Consider the following 26304-nt stretch of genomic DNA (forward strand, 5'->3'; position numbering starts at 1 on the left):
TGGGAAATACAATAGACACGAATATTTCCAAATTGGGCGGGGAGGCGGGCGGGGGGGGGATCACTATATTCTGGTTATTCTATTTCAAAAGATTCTGCATTTTGCAGCTCTTGTAGAATGAAAAATCAACTGGAAAATAAGAAAGAATACAAGGATTGGGGGCATTTAGCACCTTTTTTCTTTTTGTAAACATGACGAATCTGAAATAAACATCAAGAGTAGTATTATATATACACATTTCAAATCTAATTTGAAATATATGTAATTATTAACATTGCAAAAACAGATTCTACATGATGAAGAAAATACTGGCATACCCTTGTCAAACATGATAAACACAATTCTGTTTTTAGCAAGACATGTTCTAGCATTCAGAGGATCATTCAAGAAAATGTACGAGTATTATGTAAGAATTTTAATTTGCAGATATCATAGGTTAATAGCATTACAGCAGAGTTTGCGTCCAACATACAAACACCAAATAACATTATACGTTACCTAGCAGATGTAAAATAAAAATCAAATAATTAAAATATAGCACATGTGTTGACCGAAATTATTTTGAACATTGTAAGAAATGTTAACTATTACACAGTTAAATAACTGAGGCGCGTTTCCCGATGTAAGCCATATGAAACAGTTATTTTTAGGATTTGTAAATTTTCAAAATGCAAATATATATGTAAACATGAAAAATATTTTTTTCCACAGTAAATGACACAGCTGGAGAAGAATTATACAGATTTGTAGTAGAGCACCAACCAAAAAAAAAAAACATTGAATCTAGATCATAATCATTTAAAGGGGCAGGGATATTATAATAATGAAAAAAAACTTATGACAAACTTACTGGATTTCAACATAAAATTCCCCTAAAGATTCTAAGGCTGACCATTCTTTAAACGTCGTAGTGAATAATATAGCAAAATTTATTTAGACATCACTGAATTCTGTTATATCATCTAAGAACCATTCAATTTCAGTAAAACGCTGGAGAGTCCTGAAAACAGAATGATTAAACATAAATTTGAGGCTACCATCAAATATATGATGATGGAAAAGTCAATTTGAAACCACTGTGACCTAAAAACTCAATTGGAGGCAGTACGAAATATTCTTTTAGAAATCTTTGGTGACACTAAAGATATAAAGCTAGAACACAAACCAAAGCTATACTTTTGAAAATATATGTTTAAAAATATATTTGCTCAGCACCAATTTGGCATAACATTTATGACGATATAATGATAACATATGACAAATTTCTGACAACATAAATATCAAAATAAGCAAAAATCAGAAGTTAATGTATATAATGCCTTTGAAAACATCAAGGGGTTTAAGAAGCTTTTGAGGGAAAAAAACAAAGTCTTACACAGTTCATAAAACAAAGTTTATGAAATATGTATTATTGTTGCAAAACAAACTTTAGTTTCTTGACATCGATGCTAATTTCTCCAAACTAGAAAGTATTAGAAACAGGAAAGAGAAGACTCATTTTACCCGTGGATCCTATGACTGGCCCTTTAACAATCTAAGGGTCAATATCAGAATCACGTGTTTTTCTATATTGGAAACGGCAAAATCTCTTTAACAAAAAGGTTTATGATACTCAAAGAGTCTTATGGCCTTTTTAGTATTCTAGGTGACATGTATAATTTGAAAAATTCTGATAAACGTGAACTTCTACAATCATTCAAAATATATGATTGAAATTGAAGAACATGGTAGAAAATGCAGCAATGATGAAACTGACGTGCGAGAAACTAAATCCTCAAGCTGCTTTCGCAAATGTGAATTCCCGTGAAGTGCCTCGATATATTTGCAGCAATAATATATTGGACACATTTTACTAAAATCATTGTAGTTCTCAGGATATTTTTACCTTGGCGGTATCAGTGACCAGTGAAAAATGTATCTCCTCACATTTAAAATGAATAAAAACTACTTAATATCCACAATGTCACAAGAAAGACTGTCAAATCTAGTGTCCATTTCTATAAAAAATAAGATACTGGAACAAGCAAGCATTAAAATTACCACAGAAAGTTTTGTTTTCATGAAAATTGTTTTGTGACTGAAACTATCTTATGACAAACTGTTATATCCCAAAGATTTCCTGTTCCTAATGGTTGTGACAAAAACACTAATATTATACTCTTTTGTAGTCAATGATTTTATGTATGTAATTTATATAAATTCAACTTATGTTTTTGCTTTGTTATTATTGAGAAGTACATAATCTACTAATTTGAAAAGATTTTACTTGAGAAAGAAGCACTTCTTCCTTATTCCTACAAAGGTGCTAAAGGGGCCAGCAGTAACTCTGAGTCTTCAAGTGATTTGTGAAAAAGTGACCGGGGTGGAGGTCAGCCAATGAAGCATAGTTCTCTCTTTGGAGCACGTTGCCTCACATCTATTATTATTGTGCATGAATCTGCCTGACAGTGGCTAGTGTCTCCCAGCCATGCTCAACATACTGTCCAAAGGCTTTACACAGGCGTGAAAAGCTCACCATGTGTGCCTACCCACTTTTCCAGCCTTGTCTCTTAGCAGTTCCTCTATACCTGATGCTACCACCTGTTTGAACTTCTTACAGTTCCCCTAAACCTGGGCTCACCCTTGCCTGTACATAACCCCAGGATACCTTTCCTCGCCTGCTACTCTTTCGCTGGAAGTAAACTGTTGGTGGGATTGTAAATTGGTGCAGCTACTGTAGAAAACAGTCTGGAGGTTCCTCAAAAAATTAAGAACAGAACTAGCATATGATCCAGAAGTTCCTCTTCCGGGTATTGATTTGAAGAATATGAAAACACTAATTCAAAAAGACATATGTACCCCTAATGTTCATTGCAGCATTATTTACAATAGCCAAGATATGGAAATAATCTAAGTGTACCTCGATGGATGAATGGATAAAGATGTGCTATACATATACAATGGAATATTACTCAGCCATAAAAATGATGAAAATATTACCATTTTCAAGAACATGGATGGATCTCGAGGTTATTATACTAAGTGAAGTAAATGTGATAGAAAAGGACAAAACCATATGATTTCACTCATATGTGAAATATAAAACAAAAAAGTAACAAACGAACAAACAAAACAAAAACAAAAACAAATTCATAAATATAGACAATAGAATGATGGTTACCTGAGGGGAGGAAGCATGTGGGAGGCCGAACTGTGTAAGGGGGCATCAAATATACGGTAACAAATGGAAACTAGATTTTGGAGGTGAGCACGCAATAAAGTATACAGATAGAGAATTATAAAGTCGTACACCTGAAATTTATATAGTGTTCTTTTTTTTTTTACGCCTACAGCGCCTGGTCTTCCCAGATGGTCTCTCATTCAAGTACTAACTAGGCTCGACCCTGCTTAGCTTCCGAGATCAGACAGGATAGGACTTATTCAGGGTGGCTTGGCCATAGTATTATATAGTGTTCTTAACCAATGTTACCTCAAAAATTTATATATATATATATATCTGAAGAAAGAAAAAGAGAGAGAGAGAGAGAGAGAAAGAGAGAAAGAAAGAAAGAAAGAAAGAAAGAAAGAAAGAAAGAAAGAAAGAAAGAAAGAAAGAAAGAAAACTTTTTTTAAAAAAAGAATGAAAATGTTCAGCCCTAACAAATGTTCTGGGAGATGGACAATCCCTGTGAGGAAGTCAAATTGTTACAGTCTTTGTGAAGGACAATTTGGTGGTGTGTTTCAAAAAACCCTGAATATGTTCCTCCTTCTTTGACCCAGCAACTCCACTAAGAGGAATTTATCCTGAGGAAATAGCCAAGGATGCGTGTGCAAATATTCGCCGGGTAAGACGGGTGACTGCCAAGTCATTTACAACAGCAGCCGTTGAGAATCATCCTTAATACCCAGTAATGACGGATTGTTGTGTCAATTGTGAGACACCTGTAAGGTAGAATACGACTTAGCCATGAAAGCGATCTTGGGAAACCAATTTATTGACAGGGAAAAATGTTCACACCATATTGTCAATAAAAGGCAAATAACACAACAGAATGTCAAATATATGCCATTACAATGAATATGTTGTATGTATACGTGTCTTCATGTGTGTGCTGTCTATTTTTTTTCCTCCACTTAATAATATATTATGGTGATCTTTCCATGTCCATGTCATGGAAAGGTAAATACCCAAAACGTTAATAACGATTATCCTTGGGTGGTGAGATTCCTGGTTTTTGTATTCTTCTTTCTCGTCTGCTACCTAATTTTTCTATAGTGAGTGTATGTTGTGTTTAAAGAGAGAGCAAGAGGAGAGAAAAGATAGAAGAGAGGGCAGGGCAGAGAGAGAGAGAGAGAGAGAGAGAGCTGGCGTCCCCTGGGGCTCTCGGGCCCCCCGGAAGGTTGACGATGAAAGGGGGACCCTGGCTCTCAAAGGAGAGCGTTGGAATTAGGAGAGCAGGAGGGAGGGGATCGGGTTGAGAGCTCTGAATGCTCCGGTACTGACATAACAGGAGCTTTAGAAAGTGAAGACCGTTTTTTTTAAAAAAACGTGTTCAGAGGCAATGGAATTGCCAAAAGACAGCCTGGGCACAATTGAAACTGCTTGTGAACCCAGGGCCTGGAGAAGAAAAGAAACACAAAAAATCTCATGACAGTAAAACTTTTTTATCACCAGAAGGCTTTCCCTTCTATTTACAGGGAGTCTCTTTCTTGCACCTAACAAAGCTCGCAATTTGTCTTGCCACTCTGACCTCCTTCTATTAACATCTGCTGCTTTTAATGTAGGTCAGTGAAGCAGCTTTGCAATGAACCTGGGGCTTTTTTGCCGTGAATTTATTTTGATATGTGGTGAGCAAGAGTTAGACCGTGTCTATTTCCCTGGGATTCTATTTCAAAACACGTTTCGGTAAATGTCATCTTAATCTAGTGCACCCGGCACTGGAGCCTCATTACCATCACTCTATATTTAGTCTATTTTGAAACTCAATGTCCTGTGCAGAGACAATCTTAAATAAATACACATTGTAAAGTAAGAGGGGCCACTGCAAAGAAAGAGCCAGAGAAAACAGAGCATCTTTGGTGGCTCGAGAAGAATCTGCTGGCGGCAGCAAGGACTTGGGATTCTAATCCCAGATCTTCCCGCCCTCCACCCTCCAGTCTGCCCTGCTCCTCCATCACCCGCTGGGCATTCTGGCCAGTTTCCTTAGTCTTTTTCTAGTTGTGCCTCTCATAGGAAGGACTTGCTCGATCACCCAGACGCTGGCATCCAGCATCTAACCGTGCCCTCTGCCGCCTTCTGCCCAGGCCCTGAAGCCCCCTTACAGGAGCGGCCTCTCTCTCCCCATCTCCACTCCCCGCCCCCCATCTTCATTCCCTGCCCACAGGGCACACCCCAGGGTGGCGCTGCCAACCCTGCTGCATCAGGAGCGGGAGATCCAAACAGGGATGGCACTTTGCCCTTAGGAAGTGGGTGACATTGCCTTTTTCTCTAATTGTTCTGTTGACTATTTAATGGGCACCAGAGGCCTTCCAGATGCGAAGAGCTGGCTCCTCACCATGTCCTGTTTATTCGGCATTTATTTAGTGCCTACTGTATGCTCCCTGCCTTGAGAAGCACTTGACCCAATTAAAAGCGCACGTAAATTTGCCCCAGCAGTTTCTGAAAATGCCACTCTGTTCCTTGGAGTAATGACATGTCCTTATAGCCTTATTCAGATTAAGGTTATTTTTGCCTTCATTTTTTCAAATATAGCCCCTGTTTCTGAAGGTCACGGTCATTTAGGGGGGTGTATAGCTTTAGCAAAACAGAAAAACATTATCTTCCCATCAAAGTTGCTGCCTGCAAGGTTAGGTAACCCTCCAGAGGTTTTTTCTTATGGATTTCCACAGAGAAAAAAAATTAATTTGAAGGTAAACATATATGCTTTGACAAACTCCATTGTCAACATGCTGACAGATCTTTAAGAGTTTGATTTTTGTTTGTTTTCCAGAAGTACCTTATAGGACTTTTGTTCATATAAAAATTTACCCTCCTTTTATTTACAGCTACATAGTGTTAGGCGAGGGTCCTGCCTGACTCAGTAGTCGCTGAAAAATAGACAGGCACTTACTGCTACGAAGCGCGCTTAAGAAAGAAATAGGTTTTCAAATCCTTACTAACAGTTCTTTCTGTCCCTTTTCCCCACCCCACCCTGAACCCCAGAACCAAGGTTCAAAGAGATTTAGATAAAGGATGTATTCCCTGACCTATTTTCTTTCTTTCTTTTTTTAACATCAAGGCCTCAAAGACTAGCAGTGAATTAATTTATGGCTCTGCCAAATTGGACCGATAAAAATCACTATTCACCCTGAAATTCATTTAGAACTAACTATGCAGGACATTTAAATTTACCCTCCAGAGACTGAGAACAAGAAATGACAACTCACTTGGAAAATTAATCTTCATAGGCCTTCTTAGCAGCGATCAGTGGGCATTGAATGAAGAGGTTTGCGTAAGGCCTGTGGGGGCAGGGTTGTTGCTTTGGGAGCTTAACTGCAGGTAAACTAATCTGAGCTGCAGCTGGAAGAGCCCCCAGGCTGGACTTCACCTCTCTTTACATTCAGCTTTGAAAAGGAGAGAGGCTGTCAGGGTCCTAAAGAGAGCTCTCCTCGGGCAGCCCAGCTTTGATGCCGCTCTTATAAAACTTTTCAGGGAGGATTAACAAGCAGGTTTCTGAAAAGACTTGGCATTCCTCTCCAATTGCTAAACAGATAATGAGGATTTCTAGTCATTAGAGCAATGATAGCAGATGGAAATTCCCAAGACTGCACCATATGAAACCAAGCTAGAAAACACCCACCCTTATTGGCGGTCATCGAAAGCCTTCTAATTATTGAAAATGAACTTGAAGTTTCCTGTCTCCCCACACAACACGAACACCTTTATCTGGAATTTAGTTTTAGCACATTCAACGGAAATTTGGACGTGAGGAAATAACATGTTCTCAGAGCATTTTTTAAAATCCTATTTAGAAAAAATGTCTCTAATTCCAGGTATAGCCCATTAGCGATTAAGCAACAAGGGCAGCCTAATTCCCTTCCCCCAACCAGCAGGCTAGGGATCACAAATAGTAAAGGTTCTGTGTTTTATAGTGGTGGAAGCTACTTGTCCTGGCCCACTTAGTAAGTTAGGGGCCACACACCAGGACTCGAATGTAAATAGGTGTTCTGAGACTCAGCTCTGGGCTCACTCCTTGCGTAATCTAGAAATCTATCATAAGGAAGAAATCATCCAGGGTCTGTCTCTTTAGTGAGCTCTTTCTGTATGCAGGCATAATAGGACCTACAAATAAGTGGGGGAACCCCTGTAGTTTCATTTCAAACGATGCAAAAAATGAAGCCACATGCTACTCGTAGGGAGCAAAATTGTCCTTTAGCCAGGCACACCAGGATTCAAGTCCTGCCCCTGCACCTCTTACAGGGAGGGTGATCTTGAGCAACTTATCAGAGCTCTCTGAGCCACAGTTTCTTTATCTGAAAACGTCAATAAGTCCCACCTCACAGAGCTGTCATGAAAATGAATTTAAAGGAGATAACGTATAAGAATCTGATAGCCCTTATGCTTAATAAAAGTTGGTCCCCCTCCTACTTGCTGCCACCTAAATTCCTTTATCCTAGAACAAAGGGTGTCATTACAGAATACATAGCGAGAGCAATGCTTTTGCTAAGGTACGATCAGTGATTCAATATAAAATACACAGGAGATCCTACTCTGGCCAATAAACAACTGTAATGGCTTTACATGACCAGGGAGAAGGACATCTCTAGTGTGACTAGAGGACGGAGGGAAGCGAGAACGGGTGGGAGAAGGGAGGCCAGGGCGGTATCGACCAGAGATGTCCAACTGAAACATAGTACAAGCCACATACGTCATTCAAAATGTTCCAGTAGCCACGTTTTTTAAAGAAACAGGTGACATTAATCACAATAATATATTTTATTTAACCCAGTATATCCAAAATACTGGGTTAAATAACTTGTACTGATATAAAAATTATTAATGAGCTATTTTATGTTCTTTTTTTCCTACTAAGTCTTCGAAATCAGTATGCATTTATACTTACAGCACATCTTATTTCAGACAAGCAACATTTCAGGTGTTCACCGTGTTAGACCGTGCAGGTATAGATAAATCCCCATGTACCAACCACTGTGCTGGGTTATGAGGGACCAAAAAGTCTAGCCTAGAGCAGGGTCCCTGCCCTCGAGGTGCTCTCTGTCTAGTTTGGGATCTAGGACAGATGGGGGAAATTTTACCCAACAATATTTGCCTGTAGGTCCCCAAACTGCTTATCGTGAAGCACTAAACCTACAGCTCAATCCTTTTCCTATAAGCCTTAGACATATCCCAACCACGAGGACAATTTTCCTTCCCATTGTCGACATAAACCGTTTTCAGATTGTGCCTCTGATTTGGGGTAGAGGTATATATCACTCTAGGGAGCAGTTTAATGGAAGGGGGTGCCTTGTTCTCCCATCCCTTCAGGCCACAGAGTGCCCGCTTTATACCAGGCGAGCCCAGATTCCAGACCAGTAGGAAAGAAACTGAAAGCCAAGTCTCAGTCTTAAAGGAACCAGTTACCTGTCTCCGGGTGTGCAGCAGCAGCAGAAGGAGCCATCCATGTCGAAGAGGCAGCGACTCTCACTGTAAGCTGAACCCCGCCCTACCCTGTCCTCTTCCCTGCACTCCTCCCTTGAGAGCCTCTTCATTTCCTCCACTGCCTGTCTGGGCTCAGAGAGAGACTCACACGGAGATGAAAAACCAAAGGCTGATACTGCTTGCAGAGCAATCTTCATGCTGTGCAGACGTGGGCCTTAGCCAAACCACGAATTGAGATTTGCTTTAGATTCCCTAGCATTTTTTTTGAGACTCTCCCTTTCTGCAACCCACCCCTGTGACCAGCCTAAAGTCCTTCCTTAGCTATTCCTGCTGACAAACTAATTCATACTAAGAAGTTAATGACTCCTTAGGGATAGTTGCATTTTTAAAGTTAAAATAATAATCAAAAGAATGGCTGAAATTTATTGAGTGCTTACTAGGTGTTAGGCACTGTGTTAAGATGGCAATGCCTCATTCTAGAGAATGACTGAACAATGCTGGAATTTCGAGCAAGGCGACACCAGGTTGGACAGAGGTGCTTTTAAAATCATACTTAGTAAACAACTTTCATGCAACCCTATGATTCGGGAATACGGGAAACCTGTACAATTTTTTTCCTTGTAAATTGTAGAGCCATCTTCTTTATGTATGGATTGGGAGGTATAAGAATTAAGTTAGTTTGTTTTCATTCATCCACTCATTCATTCAACAAGTATTTATTTAGTGGCTACTCTGAGCCAGGCACTGGTGGTGCTGGGGATACAGCGATGACCCAGACTGCCAGAACTCTGGTCTCAGAGCTCACAGAGTAGTGTGGGGAGATGCGCAGCAACAATAAGAGAGAATTACAGATACACTCATCCCCATAGACAAAATGGACAGGGGAGTGTGATCAAATGGATTGGAGAGTAGAGTCGAGTCTCCTTAGATCTAGGCTGCAGGGGGAGACCTCCTGGAGGAGGTAACGTGGTTTTCCTGCTGTTAGGTTCCCTGAAGAAGAAACGCACAAGGCCGAAGGGTTAAGCAAGATTTATTGTAGCAGAGTGACAGCTGGGCTGAGCCCAAGACGGAGGGCACCTGAAACTTATATGGGGTTTGAGGCCTGCTCTTTTGGTGGGAATATTTCTGGCAAGTAAATTGGCAGAGAAGGGAGGAGAGTCCTGTGAAGCGGGAGGGGAGCATGTAGCGTTGCCAACCCAGAGGCAAGGTCCGGTTTCCACACGAAGGTAAGTGAGGAGTCTGGTTGCTACACTACGAGGGGTAGGGATAGGGCCCTCCTGGACCTAACGCCTGCATCCCCACCATGCTCTTGACCATTTTGAGCTGGATCTGTGGTTATTTATACAAACTTTCCTATCGCAAACAATGTTCGATGAATAAATAACCTTGAACCAGCAGCATTTGTCATAGGACTCAGTGTATCTGTGAGACAAATTCCAAGAGTCATCCTTGATCCTTCCTTTCCTTCAACCCCATCCAATACAGTATCTCGTCCTGTGGGTTCTGTCTCCAGAACGAACCTCAGCCACCACTTCTTTTCTAGTGCTCCTTCTCTCTGTTCCAAGCCACTCTCACCTCTTTCTGGGGCCAGCCCAGTGGATACATCCATGTGGTGTGGGAGGCCCTCTAACCAAGGCATTTCATGGACCGGGAATAATACAGATTTTGCATCTTGCCCTGTAGGGGAAGAGCTCTCTTGGGGCCTTGGATTTCTCATCTCCGAAACAGGGTAAATGAGACTACCATCTTGATTTTTATGTGAATAAATGATGGTGTTTACCAAGTCTTTAATGATGGAGCTCCACTGGGAGGGTCTCAGATAAACGAAGCTTGTTAAACCCGAAAGGAAGATCGGACAAATATCTTGGTGACCTGGAATGGACGTAATCTTAATTGTATCTTCAATATGTGTTTTCCTCCTATATGTTTCCAAGGCTTTTCATGGACCAGGAATAATACAGATTTTAGAAACGGAGACAAATTTACTTTAAAATGATCCTGAAATTAAAGTTCTGCCTTTATCCTACTTAGAGGCAGCTTTGTAATTTAATCCTACCCTGAGGGCGCTTGAGGAAGTTCCAGGACGGGAACCGATTCACAGTCCAGCAGTCCTGGTAGAGGAACTGAAACCCTGGAGAAAGGAGCTCTGCCAAGATGAGGCCCCTGTCACCAGAAAACGAAAACCCACGGTGATAATGAAGGAAAGGCTTCATATTTGTGTCACATCGGCCAAGTATCATCTCCCTTTCCCTTATCATAAAAATCTAATCAGGCATTTATTGAGCACTCACAGTGCGTCCGGCACTTCCACATACGCTTTCATTTACTCTTCCTAATGACCCCATTTTACAGATAAGGAAACAGGATCAGGGAGCATTTTTGTTTTCTAGCCTTTAAATAGTTGAGCCCCTGCTCACATGGTAAGACCTGAGGACAGGTGGAAGACTGGATAACTTTCCTGGACAATTAAAATACACATCAAGGTCAATGCTCTGCACAATGCATTGCAGTCAGTTAATACATACAGTAATTAATGTATATACACGCTACAGATGGCAGCCTAGAGTAGTGTAAGATCAGACTCTTCAGAGAGACTTCCTGGGTTCAATCCTGGTTCTATCATTACCAGCCATGTGACCTTGGACAAATTCCTTTACCTCTCTGGGGCCATTTACCTCATGGGGTTGTTGAGAGGATTACGTGAGTGAGAACATTTAAAGGACTTACAGCAGTATAAGGCGTAAAGTGGGCACTCAGTGAATGGCAGGCGCCTGCTCTGGTACATATGTTCTAATCAGGGTACCAGGACGGAGTGCTCACTTGGTGTCAAGTGCTGGGCTGGAGGACATAGAAAGCACTCGTCCTGAGGGTGGTCTCCTGGAATCTTCACATCATCCTGCAAAGAAATCCTTCTTTTTTACAGTGGGAGAACCGAAGCTCCAAAACAAGCCGAATGTCATGCATCCATCTGTTAAGGGGCAGGGTTGGAATCCAAACCGTGTTTTACCTGCTTTCAAAACTGAGTTCAGCAACGAGCACAGAACCTGGTGGTGTTAGCCTGCAGTCTGCTCTCGAGCAAGCCCGGGGCATGAACTGCTCTTCCCGCTTACAAGGACAGGGACACGTGCACAGCATACACGCACACACATGCGGTATGCAGGTGAGAAACTTCCCCGATACCTGTGCCCTCTGCTGACTGCACGGCAGCAATGGATCTGAAAGACACTTTCCCTGAATACAGTTGACAGCAGTTTTGGAAGTGACTCAAAATAACTGAATTCTTGACACAGAGAGATTCTGGGAACATTGGATCCTTCTTATTTCCAGTTGCATGAAAACAAGAGGCTTTGCCAAACCAAAGCAGATCGAGCCACGGGGAAGAGTTTGCATTTGTGCCAGTTATGGTCTTTTACAATAAACAAATGTTTTGATTGCCTTACACTTTTCTTTTTCATAATTCAATGTATGGATGAGGGGTATCTAGCAGAGGGGTGCATGGGGGAATTTTTACACTGTCGGCAATGCAAAATAGATACTTGCTGATCCTTGAAGGCAAAATGGAAAATATTTGCATAAAGAAAAATAAGCAATGACAGAATTTCTCCTCGCACAGCTCCACACCACCACACTTCACTCTGCACACACCCTTTTCACTTCTTAACAATACAAACGCCTCAAATTTTTCACCATGCAGGAAATTGTTCTCTCTCCCATTCTTTCTATTCCAGGAATACATTTTTCAATGTCAGACCTCAGGGATAATCCAATACAGATCACCAACTTTAATGTCAGGCAAACTTGGGTTTGAATCCTGGCTATGGCACCTTAAGCAAGTTCCTTAAACTCACTATGCCTCAGTTATCTCATATGTAAAATGGGCTAAAAAACAATGCCTACCTGATAGCATTGGTGTGAGGGTTGAATGAACTAATGTTCCTAAGGTCCTTAGCTCAGAGCCTGGCCCATGCACCCAAAATGTTCCTTGTTATCACCTGATCAAACCTGTTTATTTTACAGACAAGGAAACTAGATTCGGGGGAAAAAAAAAGTGATTTATTTAAGGTCATACGGCCAGTTAGTGACAGAGCCAAGACTGGATCCAGGCAGCCCATCCAGGTATTCTTTTTACTGTACCACTCACAGCACGGCAGATTTTCCTTCATTCATCAACTTCAAGCAGAACGGGATTGGGACATTGCCCACTTGATCATGTTCATGCTGAGCTGGTGACGTTGCCAGAGCCAGGGCCGAAAGCATTCTGCATTTCTGGCTCCAGTGCGATCAGGAGCCAGCTGAGTATGAAGGGGAAGGAGCTGCACATGTGTCACATTGATGCACTGCCCCTAGGGCTATCCAGCCCCGATGAAGCTGATTTCTACAAAGCACTGAGCAACTGTCCTCTTATCACTAATTTACCTTCTGGAAGCTGAAATTCCAGAATAGAGAAGTAGATGGGGTAGTGTCACCACTAACAGCTTTCAAACATTCTGGAAACAGACAAACCTCTGTGTCCAACCATCCTCCAACCCAAGTCCCTGAGGGAGGCTCCCAGTCCCCAGAGGTCTTCTCGCAGTGCTGAGAGGCTGGATTGCTGCCTCTGCTATCCAAAACGGTTTCTGGTGCTTGACGTGACCAATGCCACCTTAAGAAGCAAGTTGCTCTCCGTGACCACCAGTTCACCCATGGAGGGGTGGGCCCGAATCACCTGAAAGGAATGTTCTCACACAGATAAGCAGGCCCATTAAATTCTTTACTGCTCCGGAATATACAGCTCTTAACAAGCATGTGCCACTTGGCTGCAAGCCAGCTGTGTTCCTGGAGACTGCATATATCAAGCCCTTTTAAGTGGAAAGATCCACCGTCTTGCTGCCACCCAAGACTCTGCTTCTGTCCATAAGTTCCCTTAACAAACTCTTGGTTTAATTTAGAGCCGTCAGCCTCTTTCTTTGGTCTCGAGGCCCCGTCCTCCTTTGGAGGTCAATTCCAGCAGACCTAGAGGCATTTTTACAATCGCCCTGTTTTTGCCCACGTGGTCCTGTTTCACCCCAAATATTCCTCCTCTTTCTTTTCTTAAAGGACACACATCATCATCATCATCATCATAATCACACACTTGCCCAAGGGCTTTTGTTTTCTACAGAAAGTGTTCAAATCATCCACAGCAATATTTGGCTCCAGCATGGGAGGATTCAGTAATCTGTAGCCAGGGCAGATATAATTCCTGGAGTTTCCAGAGAGAATGGAAGCCATTGGTTCTGACAAACATCCCCATGCTCCTGCCTCTAAGCTGTGTCAAATTTTCCAAAATCCAACCAGACCCCAGATCTCCTTGTAGGCAATCCAGGCTGTTTCTGCTCCAGTCAGTAGCCAGGTGGCCCACAGCTGCACAGACCAACCAGCTGTTTTTCAAGCCTGAGCCAGTGAAACCCTCTACTCTCATGGCTGAGGGGGATATGGGGAGGGGCCTGGAAGACAGGAGAGGAGAAAGGGGTTATGGTTATACTCATTTCAACAGTTCAGTAATAATGATGAAAATTCTGTAGCAGAAAACTCACTGGACTAGAAGCTAGGAGGCCTGGGCTTTAATCCTGGCTCTGTCACTGAAAGAATCCATGCTCTTAGGCCAGTCACTTGGCCTCTGAGCCTCGGTGTCCTCTGTTATGTAAGTGGGTTCACCTTCATGGTCTGGAGGAAGTCTTCCAGAGCAAGGTCTTTATAGTGATGACCTTTGGTCCTAATGACACATTATAGTTTTTCAAGTACTTCCACATGCCTTATTTTGTGCATTTAATCCTCCTTAAAACTCAACAATACAGGTAGAGTATTTGGCAAATGAAGAAATTAAGGTACCCACTGCTTGGGCAATTATGGGCAAACCATGGCAGAGCTTAGTGCTAAAACAAATTATTTCTATTTCCAGCCACTTGTAGCTTACATTGCCCTTCTGGGAGCAGAGCTCTCTCCCCAGTGAAAGGTCGGGGAGAAGGACTCCTGGAAGGTAGGTAAATGCCAAAGAAGCTTTATTCCCTTGGGGTCAGAGGTCAAGAGTCTGGGCTATTCCCCAAGCCTTTTTCATGTCCTTTTAAACATTTTTGGAGCCAAAGCAAGACTCAACTTAGTTCCAAACTCCGTTTGTCTGTTTTTTTGGGCTCCAGAGATAGAAAGCCGAGCTGACCTGAATTCAGGTTCCCTATCTCCTACTCCAGAGCCTGAAAGTGTTGGTACCTGTGACAGTGATGGTGGCCTCTGCTGCCCTGGCTCAGAGCACCCCATTGACTTGGGTCAAAGTTAGGGGAAGATATTCCTTCCTGTCGCCCTCCATCCCCCATCAAGAAGGTGAAGCCCACCCCTCGTTTAGTAGACAGGATGTCCTCAGAGATAAGTGGATGAAGACGGGCTTTCGTCATGCTAGTGCTGAGCCTGCTACCCCCTACCCCTGACCTGAGTTCCACTGACAGGCAGGATCCTGCTGCCTTTTGGTCCTTTTAAGAGCTGAATTGTGTCCCCCCCATACTCTTATATAGAAGTCCTAACCCCCAATATCTCAGAACGTGACTTTATTTGGAGATGGGGCCTTTAAGGAAGGTAATTAAGGTAAATGAGGACATATGTGTGGGTCCTAATCCAATACAACTGGTGTCCATATAAAAAGAGGAAATTTGGACATGGACACACATGGGGGGAAGACCATGTGAGGACACAGGAAGGAGAAGGTGACCATCTACAAGCCAAGGAGAGAGGCCTCAGAAGAAACCAACCTTTCAGACACCTTGATCTTGGACCTCTAGCCTCCAGAATGGTGAGAAAATGAATTTCTGTTGTCTGCGGTGCTTTGCTATGGCAGCCCTGGCAAACGAATACAGGCACCTGCTCCAGAGCCCACTGCCCCATCTCCAAATACAGCTCCCTGGCTCTCCAGGGTTTCCTCGGTTTTCTCCTCTGAACTTCCCCCTGCCCTCAGCCCTGGATTCATCAAGTCCTTGGCATCAGAAAAACCAGTTCCACAATCCAGAGCCAAATCTCCCTATTTCAGGGGCTTTCAGGAATGCTGATTTCTGCTTCTACGTGGACTGCGGGGAGGATAAACAGCCCATGGGGCTCCTAAGGGAATGAGGAGAGAACAAGAAATACAGGCAGAACAAACTGATTAATATTTTGACTTAGAATCCTGCCCCGCATGTTACAATTGAGCTTCTACCCCTCAGAAGCCTTCGGTCCGACAGTTGGTGGCAACAACGACGAGAGTGGTTTCCGGTGTCCAGAGCCACATCGCTCCTCAATTAATACAAGGCTTCTTGGGGTCAAGGTAGGTGCCAAAGACTCTGGGAGAAGCTAAGCCATGAAGACCTTCTTACTCTTAGAGGATGCAGAGATCCCCAAGTCCCACCCCAGATCCGCAGCCTGGTCACAGGAGGAAAAGGAGCTGAGCAGTGGAGGGAAACGCCCTGTTACTCACGTTATGTTTGCTCAGGGCCTGGCTATTGACTCCAGAGGCCTTATCACGTATCCTCAGACAGGGCTGGTCAGGTCTGAGTTACGGAGATTTGGTTCCCACTTCTCTGTGGGACAGAAAAAAAGGAGAGGTGGCAAGGAAGGCTGTGGTAGAGCGAGAGAGAAGCTGCTGGTCGGAGCCACAATGAAAACACTTGTCCTCTTGCTGCTGGTGCTCCTGGACCTGGGGCAGGCCCAAGGATCACTCCACAGGTGAGGCCATGTCCACAGGTAGGCCATGTCCGCAGGTAAGCCATGTCCGCAGGTGAGGCCACGTCCGCAGCACTGTGTCCAGCAGTGCTTAGGGCTCCCTTGGGAAAGGAAAGCTGATGGGGAGATGAAGAGTAGAAGAAACTGAGGGCTTGGAAAACGCTTACCAAGTGGTCACCTTGCGTTGGCCTTAACCTCCAGCCCATGACAAGCCATCCTCCTGCCTCCATCTCTGACAGAGCTGCCTGTCCGAGCCCCACGGACTCTCTCATGTTTGAAAGAGCAGGACCCTGAAGCTGTGGTTTGCTGTTCAAAGAATCTGAGTACTTCTCCAAGGGATGGAGTGCTTCCCCAAGAGTTCTTCTGTCCCATTTTCCTAGTAGACCTCAAAGAGCCCGTCAAGTCTAAGAGTCTGCAGAAGCAGACAGGAGCTCGGAAGGCTGAGGGCAGAGAGGGCACTGATTCTGGCCAAACCTTGGCACACCGCACTGCAGATCCCTTTCTGTGTAATTCCCTAACTAACCTCTAGAAAAATGGGGTGGTGGAGGCGGGGTTGGAGGGAGGCAGAAATGCATCTCCTCTTCACATGGGCTTTGTCCTCAGGGTGCCCCTCAGGAAGTATCAGTCCCTCCGGAAGAAGCTGCGGGCTCGGGGCCAGCTCTCTGAGTTCTGGAAATCACAGAATTTGAACATGATCCAGTACACCGAGTCGTGCACAATGGACCAGAGTGCCAATGAGCCCCTCATCAACTACTTGGATGTGAGGCATCCCTGGGCAGGGGCTGGGGAGTCAGGGGAGGAGAGGAGGGCCAAGCCTGGGGCATGGCTAGTGGGCAGCAGCATTGAAGGCCAGTGTGGATTTCTCCTCTAGGAAGAGACATATGGACTAATTCCCTGAATCCCCATGGACTTGGCCAAAAAAAGTAGCATGTATAGACTTTTCTCTGTGGGGGGCAAAGGGATGATCAGAGCAGGCCTTCTCTGCGTTGCTCTAAATGTTATTATGGGAATCAGAATAATGATTTGATTTCTTCCCTTGCAGCCCCTTCTCTACTCCTTTTACCTTTGGTTGCCACTTCCCAGGCTCTGTGAGCTCCAGTCTGTAGTATCCTGGGCTTTCTGGCCCCAGGCAGCTTTCCCTCTGTCCCCTGGTGAACACCCTACCCCACCCCATCACACACACCCTGCTCTCTTCCCTTCCTTGCCTGTAGATTGAATACTTCGGCACCATCTCCGTTGGCTCTCCACCACAGAATTTCACCGTCATCTTCGACACTGGCTCCTCTAACCTCTGGGTCCCCTCTGTGTACTGCACCAGCCCAGCATGCAGTAAGTGAGCCAGGAGCCCCAGCGAGGAATGGCTGGGGGCTAGTCCTAGGATTGAAGGCCTGGCATCCTGGGGAATGGGGCTGGGTTCCAGAAACTGGCCATCCCTGCACACCAGCCTCCCCTCTCCAACTCTGGGTCTGCCCTGGGATTGCCTTCAGCAGAAAGCAAAATAGGACAGCTATCCAAGCTAGTAACTTTCACAATGACCAGTGTCAGTAGGGGTAAACTCTATCATCAAAAATACAAATCTTTGAATACATGGTGACTCACCCGCTTTGGAATGCCCAAAAGAACATTGGGGACGTTCCACTCCACTGGTTATTTCTGGGCAGGTAGGCGTGTCGGGTTCCAGAGTAGAGTGTTCACCTGCTTCAAAGAGACTTGGTGACCTATCTCCCAGTATACTGGAGGTGGGGCTGGTGGCACACAGTATACAGCAGATCCATTTGACCAGAGGTAACTCAGAGGTCTTAGTGAAGACTAGAAAAGGAAGTGCTAAGGAAAGATGTCTTAGCCTATGCAGGACAAGTTTTAGAGACAGAATGTCTCAGGAAACCCCAAGACTAAGTGTCCACAGGTTGGGCAAGGAGTTGGGAGTAATTTCCTGGAATGGCAATTGTTTATTCCTGAGTTTCTTTTGAATGTCAGACTCTGACCCACAGTGGTTGGCAAAGACTGCTGCTGGTGCCCTGGCATTTATTTTGGTGTGCCTCAGAAGGTTACTGCGGGCAATCCTATTTGCCCAGGGACAACTCTTTGAGTGGCCCAGTTAGGCCACTACATATGGGGAATGTAGTAGGTCATTAGCGAAGGCCATGGCCATCCTTTCCAACGGCCCCAACTCACTGCTGGAAGTTGAGAGAAGAGATCCTTACTCTGGGGTGTCAGGGCATGGATGAAGGCAGTGAGCTGATGGCCTAGGCAAAAGCAGCATCTTTGCTTTCCAGAGACACACGCCAGGTTCTACCCTTCCCAGTCCGACACATACAGTACAGTAGGGAGCCATTTCTCCATTCATTACGGGACTGGGAGCTTGTCTGGAATCATCGGAGCCGATCAAGTCTCTGTGAGTATAATTCCTTCGGTTTTTTCTCTCTTAGTCAGAAACATAGAAGACAGAACACTGTTCAGAGTTCTTGGGGGGACAGATTCAGATCTGCCTCAGAAAGAGGTAGAAACAAGGAACTGGCTTCTAGCATAAGGGGGAGGCCTGGTCAGGTGCAGTTAGCACTCCCCGCCTGAGAAAGCTGCAGTATGATGGTCAGTCTGCTCAGAGGACCGAGCCCTAGAGAGATGGCAAGGGGGGTTCCCGCAGAAAACAGTGCACAGGGCTGAGAGCCTGGTGGCAGGGTTCACAGCTGGATCTCTGATCCCAGGGGTACCAAGGAGACAACACCAGGCTTCCATCTAGAAGGATAAAGATGTCCAAGGTGGGGCTCAAGGTGGGAACTCAGTTACTGAGACAAGGCAGCAAGGTCGGAAGTAGGAGTCCAATCATGGAGACGAGCCAGAATCCCAGTTGTCAAAATAACGGCCCAAGGTTAGCCCTGAACTCAATGCTGAGCTCATGAGCTGCTCCTTAAACTCCCTCTGACCAAAGGTCTTACGGGTCCCAGAACTGCGGGAACCCGACCAATGTGGGGGCAGAAAACCAGGAAAGCCTTGGCCTGCTCTACCCAGGCTGATGGGCAGCAGCACAGTTCCTCCTTATCCGTGTGTTTGCTTTCTGTGGCTGCAGTTATCCTCGGTCGACTGGTCTGAAATATTAAATTAAAAATTCCAGAAATAAATTATAATTTGTTAATTGCGCCCACTCTGAGTGGCGTGATGAAATCTTGTGCCGACCAGCTCCCACCCAGGATGTGAGTCATCCTTTTGTCCAGCATATCCGTGCTGTATACATAGGCTTCTTGCCCATTAGTCACTTAGAGGTCAACTGTGATATCAGATCAGTTATCAGAGAGCGAGAGACCGTATTCACGTAGCTTTTATTACAGTATGTTGCTTTGTTCCATTTTATAATGTTATCGTTAACTCCTTACTGTGCCTAATTTATAAAATTAAACTTTATTATAGGTAGATATATATAGGAAAAAACATAGTATATATAAGCTCTGGGACTATTTGCAGTTTCAGGCGTCCACTGGGGGGTCTTGGAATGTTTACTCTGTGGATAAGAGGGACTACTGTATAGGCCCAGGCCTTTGGGCACATGGGGGCTGACCCACTCTGGTGAGCATCGTTCCAGTTCTGGGGTGATTCCAACGCCACCAGGGACCAGGCTTCATCAGCATTCCTTTAAAGTGAGTGGGAGTAGGACATGTGGCGTGAAAAAGGGCCAGGAGCAGAAAACATACCATCTATGGAAAAATATCACATACAGATAAAACGACACTCTATATTTTCTATTAGAACATAAGTAAAAGTATAAATGACTATTTAGAAGGCTGATCATAGTAATTACCTCTGGGAAGCAGAGAAGGAACTGAAATGGCACGGGAGAGGGAATTTTAGCCTTAGCCTGTTGCTTCTCTGCTGGCTCGCCCGGTGTGAGGCAGCAGCCGAGCTCACAGCTACTCCAGCTTCCACTGGTTCCTCCTTCAGATTTTCTGGTTCCTGGGGCAGCTTCACATTAAACTCTGTCACAAAAGAAGATATCTAAATGTCCAATTTCATTAGTCATTAGGAAAAACAAATTAAACCACAATGTACCCACTGCGTATCCAATAGAAAACTGAAATGGAAAAGAAGGCACTATCCAGCATTGGTGAGGATATAAAACAGCTGCCTGCTGAACTCTTAAAACATTGGTAATTGAAAACGTCAGTTAGTACAAATCACTTCAGAAAACTATCAGTATTTACTCAAGTTGAGACACTCACATACTCTAAGATCTAGCAATTTAACTCTTAGGCATACATCCAACAGAAAGATGTACACATATTCATCCAAAGACACGTACAAGCTGCTCTATTAGCAATAGTCAAATACAGGAAACAACCCAAATATCCATCATGGTAGAATGAATAAATAACGATGATATATTCGTACTGTGAAATATAATAGCAGTGAACAAATTATAATAGCATGCAATAAGCATAAGGTTGAGTGACATAAGCCAGAAACAAAAGAATTCATAATGTGTGATTCTGTTTATATAAAATTTAAAAAAATAAGCAAAGCCAATATATACTGTTAGGAGCCAAGAGAATTGAGGAAAGGTGTGATGATGGGCAGAATTCATGAATGGTTGACGGGGGGTTGCAATGTCCTGTTTCTTAGTTTGGGAATTTGCTCACATGGGTGTGTACAGTTTGTGAACCCTCATTGAACAGTACACTTATGGTTTCTGTATTATGTTTCAACAAAAAAGGTTTACATTAAAAAACTAAGTGGGAATATGGCAAAAATCCTTGTGCCCATTTAATTAAAAAAAAAAGTTACAAAGGAGAAGAATTAGCTTCAGTACAGAGGGAGAATCTGGGAATCTGAGACCCTTTGCCAAAGATCTCGTATGCAAATTTCCCTTGGGCTTTCTCCTGTCAGGTGGAAGGACTGACTGTGGTCAGCCAGCAGTTCGGAGAGAGTGTCACGGAGCCTGGCCAGACCTTTGTGAATGCGGAGTTTGATGGAATTCTGGGCCTGGGATACCCCTCCTTGGCTGTTGGAGGGGTGACCCCAGTGTTTGACAACATGATGGCCCAGAACCTGGTGGATGTGCCTATGTTTTCTGTCTACATGAGCAGGTAAGGCCCATCAAGCCTGCCGGGTCCAGGTCAGTTATGACGACGGGGGGACAGTGTGGCCCAGCTGGAAGAGCACTAGACTTTGCAGTCACAACACCTGGGTTGGATCGCTTGCTTGGCCAGCTGGGTGATTTGGGGCAAAACACTTAACTTCTAAATATTGAGGAATTGGGATTTGCCTCATACAGTCATGAAAAGCGCTTTGTAAACTGTACCATGCTATAATCTGGACTAATATAAGGAATTGAATATTCATTTATGCAGTGAATAAATATGTCTCAAGCCCCTATTACATAATGCTGAGCATGTTAGGCACTAAAAACACAACGAAACAAGAAAGACAGTCTCTGCCTTCAAAAAGTTTAACTCCAGTGGGAGGAGGCAGGAAAAAAATTTCAACATAAATTGACAATAAAATAGTTTCATGTTAATGGATGGATTAATAAAATGTGGTACATACGTGCAGTAGACTATATTTGACCTTGAAAAGGAAGGAAATTCTAACATATGCTACAACATAGATAACTCTTGAGGATATTTTGCTAAATGAAATAAGCCAGTCACGAAAAGACAACTATTGTATGATTTCACTTATATGAAGTACCTAGAGTGGTCACATTCATAGAAATAGAAAGTAGAATGGTGGTTGCCAGGGATTGGGGCCAGGGGAAAGGGAAGTTATTGAATGGTTATAGAGTTTCGGTTTTACAAGATGAAAAGTTTCTGGAGACTGGTTGCACAATAACGTGAATACATGTAATATTACTGAACTGTACACTTAAAAATGATTAAGACAGTAAATGCTATACTATGTGTATTTTACCAATTTATACAATTTTTTTTTTATTGTGTGTTGTTGTTGGAAAACATCACACCCCACCTCTGAGCATCTCACCTGGGGTTCTGGGGGAGTCATCTCACCTTCCTCCCCACACAGGGAAGGAGCTTTCTGACCCCTGCCCGGTGAGACCTGGCCTGAGCTCACCTTGCTTTGGCCTAAGCCCGTTACCCTTGTTCTCCTCTCCCATGTGGACAGTCTTGAATTTCCTCCATCAACCTTCTTTCTCTTCAGCATGGCTGCAGTTGAGGCAGCCCCAGGCAGAACTGGGAGGAAAAAGGCAGATTGTCTGGACACCTCCACCTCCCCATTTCAGGGCCTCCTGTCTCCTTCCAGCCGGGAAGATGGGAGCTGTGATGGGAAATAGCAAAGGCTTTGCAGTCAGACTGACTTGGATTTAAATCCTACCACTTATGTTACTTCGTCTCCCTGAGCCTCAGTATCCTTACATGGACACCAGGTGGATGTGAGAATTAAATAAGATTAAGCAGGTGAAATTCTTAGCACAGTGCCTTACCTAAAGGCAATCAGCAAACGTTAGTTTTTTCTTCTCTCTGTAAAATCACTTTCCTAAGATTATCGCAGATATCCAGTCCCCCTTCTCCTTTACTATCCTGCCTTGCAATAGCCCAGATTTTGAATTTTTCTGATCCTTTCCCTTTTGAAAAGGAATTCATTTTATGTCCTAGTTTCCCAAAGTTCTGTTAGGTGCCGGAACGTAATCTGAGAAATGAACACCAGTGAAAATGAATAAACATTCAAGTTCTAATAAGTGGCTCTGAGTACACATTAGCTTCTTTGCCTTAACACAAGAGAATGAACAATGTGGAAACCAACTTAGGCACCACCACAACAGTAGTTGGGAAGGTACTTGGGAAAAGGTGTCTTCTGGGGGTGCCTCAAGTCACCTGGTGTATGCACACCTCGGGATGTTTCTGGCCTTGGTTCTGCCTGAGTTCTGCATGACCAGGCCCATTATCCCCATTTCTCACCTCCCTCTCCCTTTATCCCAAGAAGCAGAGGACATTCACAAATCGTTGAGCAGAGCTGTTTCTATCCTTTTGGCCAAAACGCCCAGACTAATCAATTCGCAGTAGTTGGAAGCCCTGGTCTCGAAGCCCCGGCTGACGTTTCTGCCTGTCTATGTGCTTGGCATGTGTGAGCAGACCAAGAGGCAGAGTCCTAGCGGAAGCTTGTCCCTAGGATTTTCCAGTGGCCCTTCCTTGACAATCTGCCTTTGTCTCCCTGTAGTGACCTAGAAGGTGGTGCAGGGAGCGAGCTGATTTTCGGAGGCTATGATCACTCCCATTTCTCTGGGAGCCTGAATTGGGTCCCGGTCACCAAGCAAGGCTACTGGCAGATTGCTTTGGACACGTGAGTATCCTCCACAGGTATGGTACTGAGGAAAGAACTTACAACAGGCACCATTCAAATCGGATTTAACTGAACTGACATGAATGAAAGTGCTAGTCCCTGGAGAGGATGCTGGGACCCCGCTGCACAGACTAGAAGCGGGAAGGTGAGGTGTCAGAAGAGGCAGCAGTAACCATGGCGGCAGGCACGCCCTACCAACTCAGTTTCCTTGCTTGTATGTGTGGTGTGCCTTCAGTTCAACAGACAGTAAATACAAACACTCAGCCAACTGCATGTTCGCTCAACGTTAATTAACACACAGGCAAGGGCTGAGTGACATGGGGGTGCCCAAGGGAACTGGACCCAGATTTTGCATTCACAAAGCATGTATAGAAGATAAGATGTTCATACAAACTACTGTCATGTAAAGAAAAAGGAGGTCAGAGCTCTATGAGATGTGCCACCAAAGTGACCCAGCAGACAGGGCAAGACAGTTTCTATCTATCTGAATAACTCCTCAAGGGTTTCATGGAGGTGGCAGTATGGACTGAGCGCTCTCGTGCGCTCTCTCTCTCTGTCTCTCTCTCTGTCTCTGTCTCTGTCTTCTCTCTCTCTCTCTCTCTCTCTTCTACACACACACACACACACACACACACACACACACACACACACACGGGCAGCAGGCGGGCTTGGGGCAATTGGGGATGTGGGATTAGATCCCTGACCCATTCCCATCACTGTGCTAGACTAGATAATGCAGGAATTCAAAGAAATGTAACTCAAGTATCAATTCAGCCAGGAATAAGTTCCTGCAAGGTGCCAGGCATGTTCAGGGTACCTGAGAAACAAAAGGAAAAAGCCTCATTGGTTCACTGTCTACTGAGGGGTTTTCAAACTGTAGGGATTTACACATTTATGGGTCATGACATAAGTTTAAGGGATCATGATCTAGACTCGGATAGAAAATAGCAGAGTGTGCTTTCACATATTAAGGTTAAGCAATGTTTCATGAAATTTTTATTGAGTATATGTGTGTGTCAAGAAGTAAATGTATTTCCTGCGGTGAATTTCAGTCAAAAACAAATTGAGAAATACTCATGTGGTGAGAGAGACCAAAATGGAAATTATTAATGTGCTCCAGCTATCAGGGAGCCCAGCAGGGGTGAGAGCTGCTGGGGAGCCGGGGAAGCTTCTGGCTGGGGGAAGGGGAACAGGGAGAGGAGGGGCAGGAGGCCGATGATACTTCTCTTTGCCCTCAGAATCCAGGTGGGAGGTGCTGTGATATTCTGCTCAGAGGGCTGCCAGGCCATTGTGGACACAGGGACCTCCCTCATCACAGGACCCTCGGAGGAGATCAAGCAGCTGCAAAACGCCATTGGAGCAGAGCCCACCAATGGAGAAGTGAGTGCCTGGCTGGGCGGGGAGGGATAGGAGCAGAGGGATAGGCTTCTCTTGAGAAATAGGAGGCCTCTAAATCAATCCTCTACGTTGTGTTTTAGTACGCTGTGGAGTGTGACAACCTCAATGTCATGCCAGATGTCACCTTCACCATCAATGGAGTCCCCTACACCCTCCAACCAACTGCCTATACCCTTCCGGTAAGAACTGTTTCCTTATTCTGCAAGTCACAGGGCCATACCCACATGCCTGCCCGTCGCTTCCCCTTTTCAAACAGTCGCCTGCACTCCGCACCTCCTCCCATCTTATCTTGCTCTGAAGTGGTATTTCTTCTGGGAGGGACACGATTGCCTCTGGTGGAAAGACCAGTGGGCTGGGTCTCCAATTTCCTGTTCTGCCACGAAGCAGGAGCAAACCTGGGACACGCCATTCCATGAAGTTTTCCGACCTTGTCATGTAGGACTTTTCGAATGACAGTAATTTAATCCCCTTGACCACCAAGTCAGACCGGGGATGTTATTATTCCCATTTTATAGATGTATGAAGCAGGAGAAAGAATCAACCAACCAAAATTGTGAAGCAGCGGTCCAAGGCCATGCAGTGTGGCTCCTTCCATCACGCAGTATAGCCTCCAGGCAGCGGTCCCAGGCCATGCAGTGTGGCTCCCTCCATCACGCAGTATAGCCTCCAGGCAGAACTGTTTCCTTCTTCTCTGTATGTCACTTACATTCTTCTTTCCAACCCAGGATTCTGTAGATGAAACGGAGTTCTGCTTCAGTGGCTTTCAAGGTCTTGACATCCAGCCTCCAGCTGGGCCGCTCTGGATCCTGGGCGATGTCTTCATCAGACAGTTTTACTCTGTCTTTGACCGTGGGAATAACCGTGTGGGTCTGGCCCCAGCTGTCCCCTAAATAGGGGCCTTGTGTCTGTGCCTGTCTGCCTGATACCCCGTGGAAATCCCGCTGGGCCTGTTAGGTTGGGCATTCTTTATATCTGTGAAAAAGTCATTTTCAATAGAATGCATTCGTTTCAGAGCTGCAAGTTGAATTATAATCAAACGGAGCGCGCGCGCGCACACACACACACACACTTCACACATGTCCATATACCTACCACCTCCACCACCATCAGGATAGAATTAAGTTATGTGCCCACATTTCATATTGCTTTTTGCTAACATTTTATTATGGAAATTTTCAAACATGTACAGAAGCAGAGATTATAGTGCAATAAATCCCTGTGCGCCTCCATCCCACTTTGTCATCCCAGCTGTGCACGGCCTGGCCTGTTTTATCTGTACCACCATCCACCCCTCTCTTTCG

General features: G+C 44.5%; 2 protein-coding genes across 6 annotated transcripts in view; one reads left to right on the forward strand and one right to left on the reverse strand.

Annotated features, from left to right (window-relative positions):
• The window catches only part of LOC120618004 (uncharacterized), a 22361-nt gene extending 9768 nt beyond the window's left edge, over window positions 1-12593 (reverse strand). For 3 of the 5 annotated variants that reach the window (XM_039881894.1, XM_039881893.1, XM_039881898.1), the window contains exon 1: window positions 8600-8654. In XM_039881894.1, the coding sequence (XP_039737828.1) occupies window positions 8600-8636 (37 nt within the window). In that variant the 5' untranslated portion in view covers window positions 8637-8654. Of the gene's footprint in view, window positions 1-6405; window positions 6507-8599; window positions 8655-12514 lie in introns of those variants that run through there. The other 2 variants (XM_039881896.1, XM_039881895.1) reach the window with 2 other exon arrangements.
• Window positions 12594-16129: 3536 nt separating this feature from the next.
• On the forward strand, window positions 16130-26060 carry CTSE (cathepsin E). Its single transcript, XM_039881899.1, has 9 exons — window positions 16130-16321; window positions 16922-17078; window positions 17530-17647; window positions 18595-18713; window positions 21194-21393; window positions 23483-23605; window positions 24844-24985; window positions 25084-25182; window positions 25729-26060. Exons 1-9 carry the CDS (start codon window positions 16254-16256, stop codon window positions 25891-25893), a joined length of 1191 nt encoding a protein of 396 aa, XP_039737833.1. The 5' UTR covers window positions 16130-16253; the 3' UTR covers window positions 25894-26060.
• The last annotated feature ends 244 nt before the right edge of the window (window positions 26061-26304 follow it).

Source organism: Pteropus medius, unplaced genomic scaffold (genome assembly GCF_902729225.1).
Source record: "Pteropus medius unplaced genomic scaffold, Ma_sr-lr_union100, whole genome shotgun sequence".
In the NCBI taxonomy this organism is placed as follows: Eukaryota; Metazoa; Chordata; class Mammalia; order Chiroptera; family Pteropodidae; genus Pteropus; species Pteropus medius.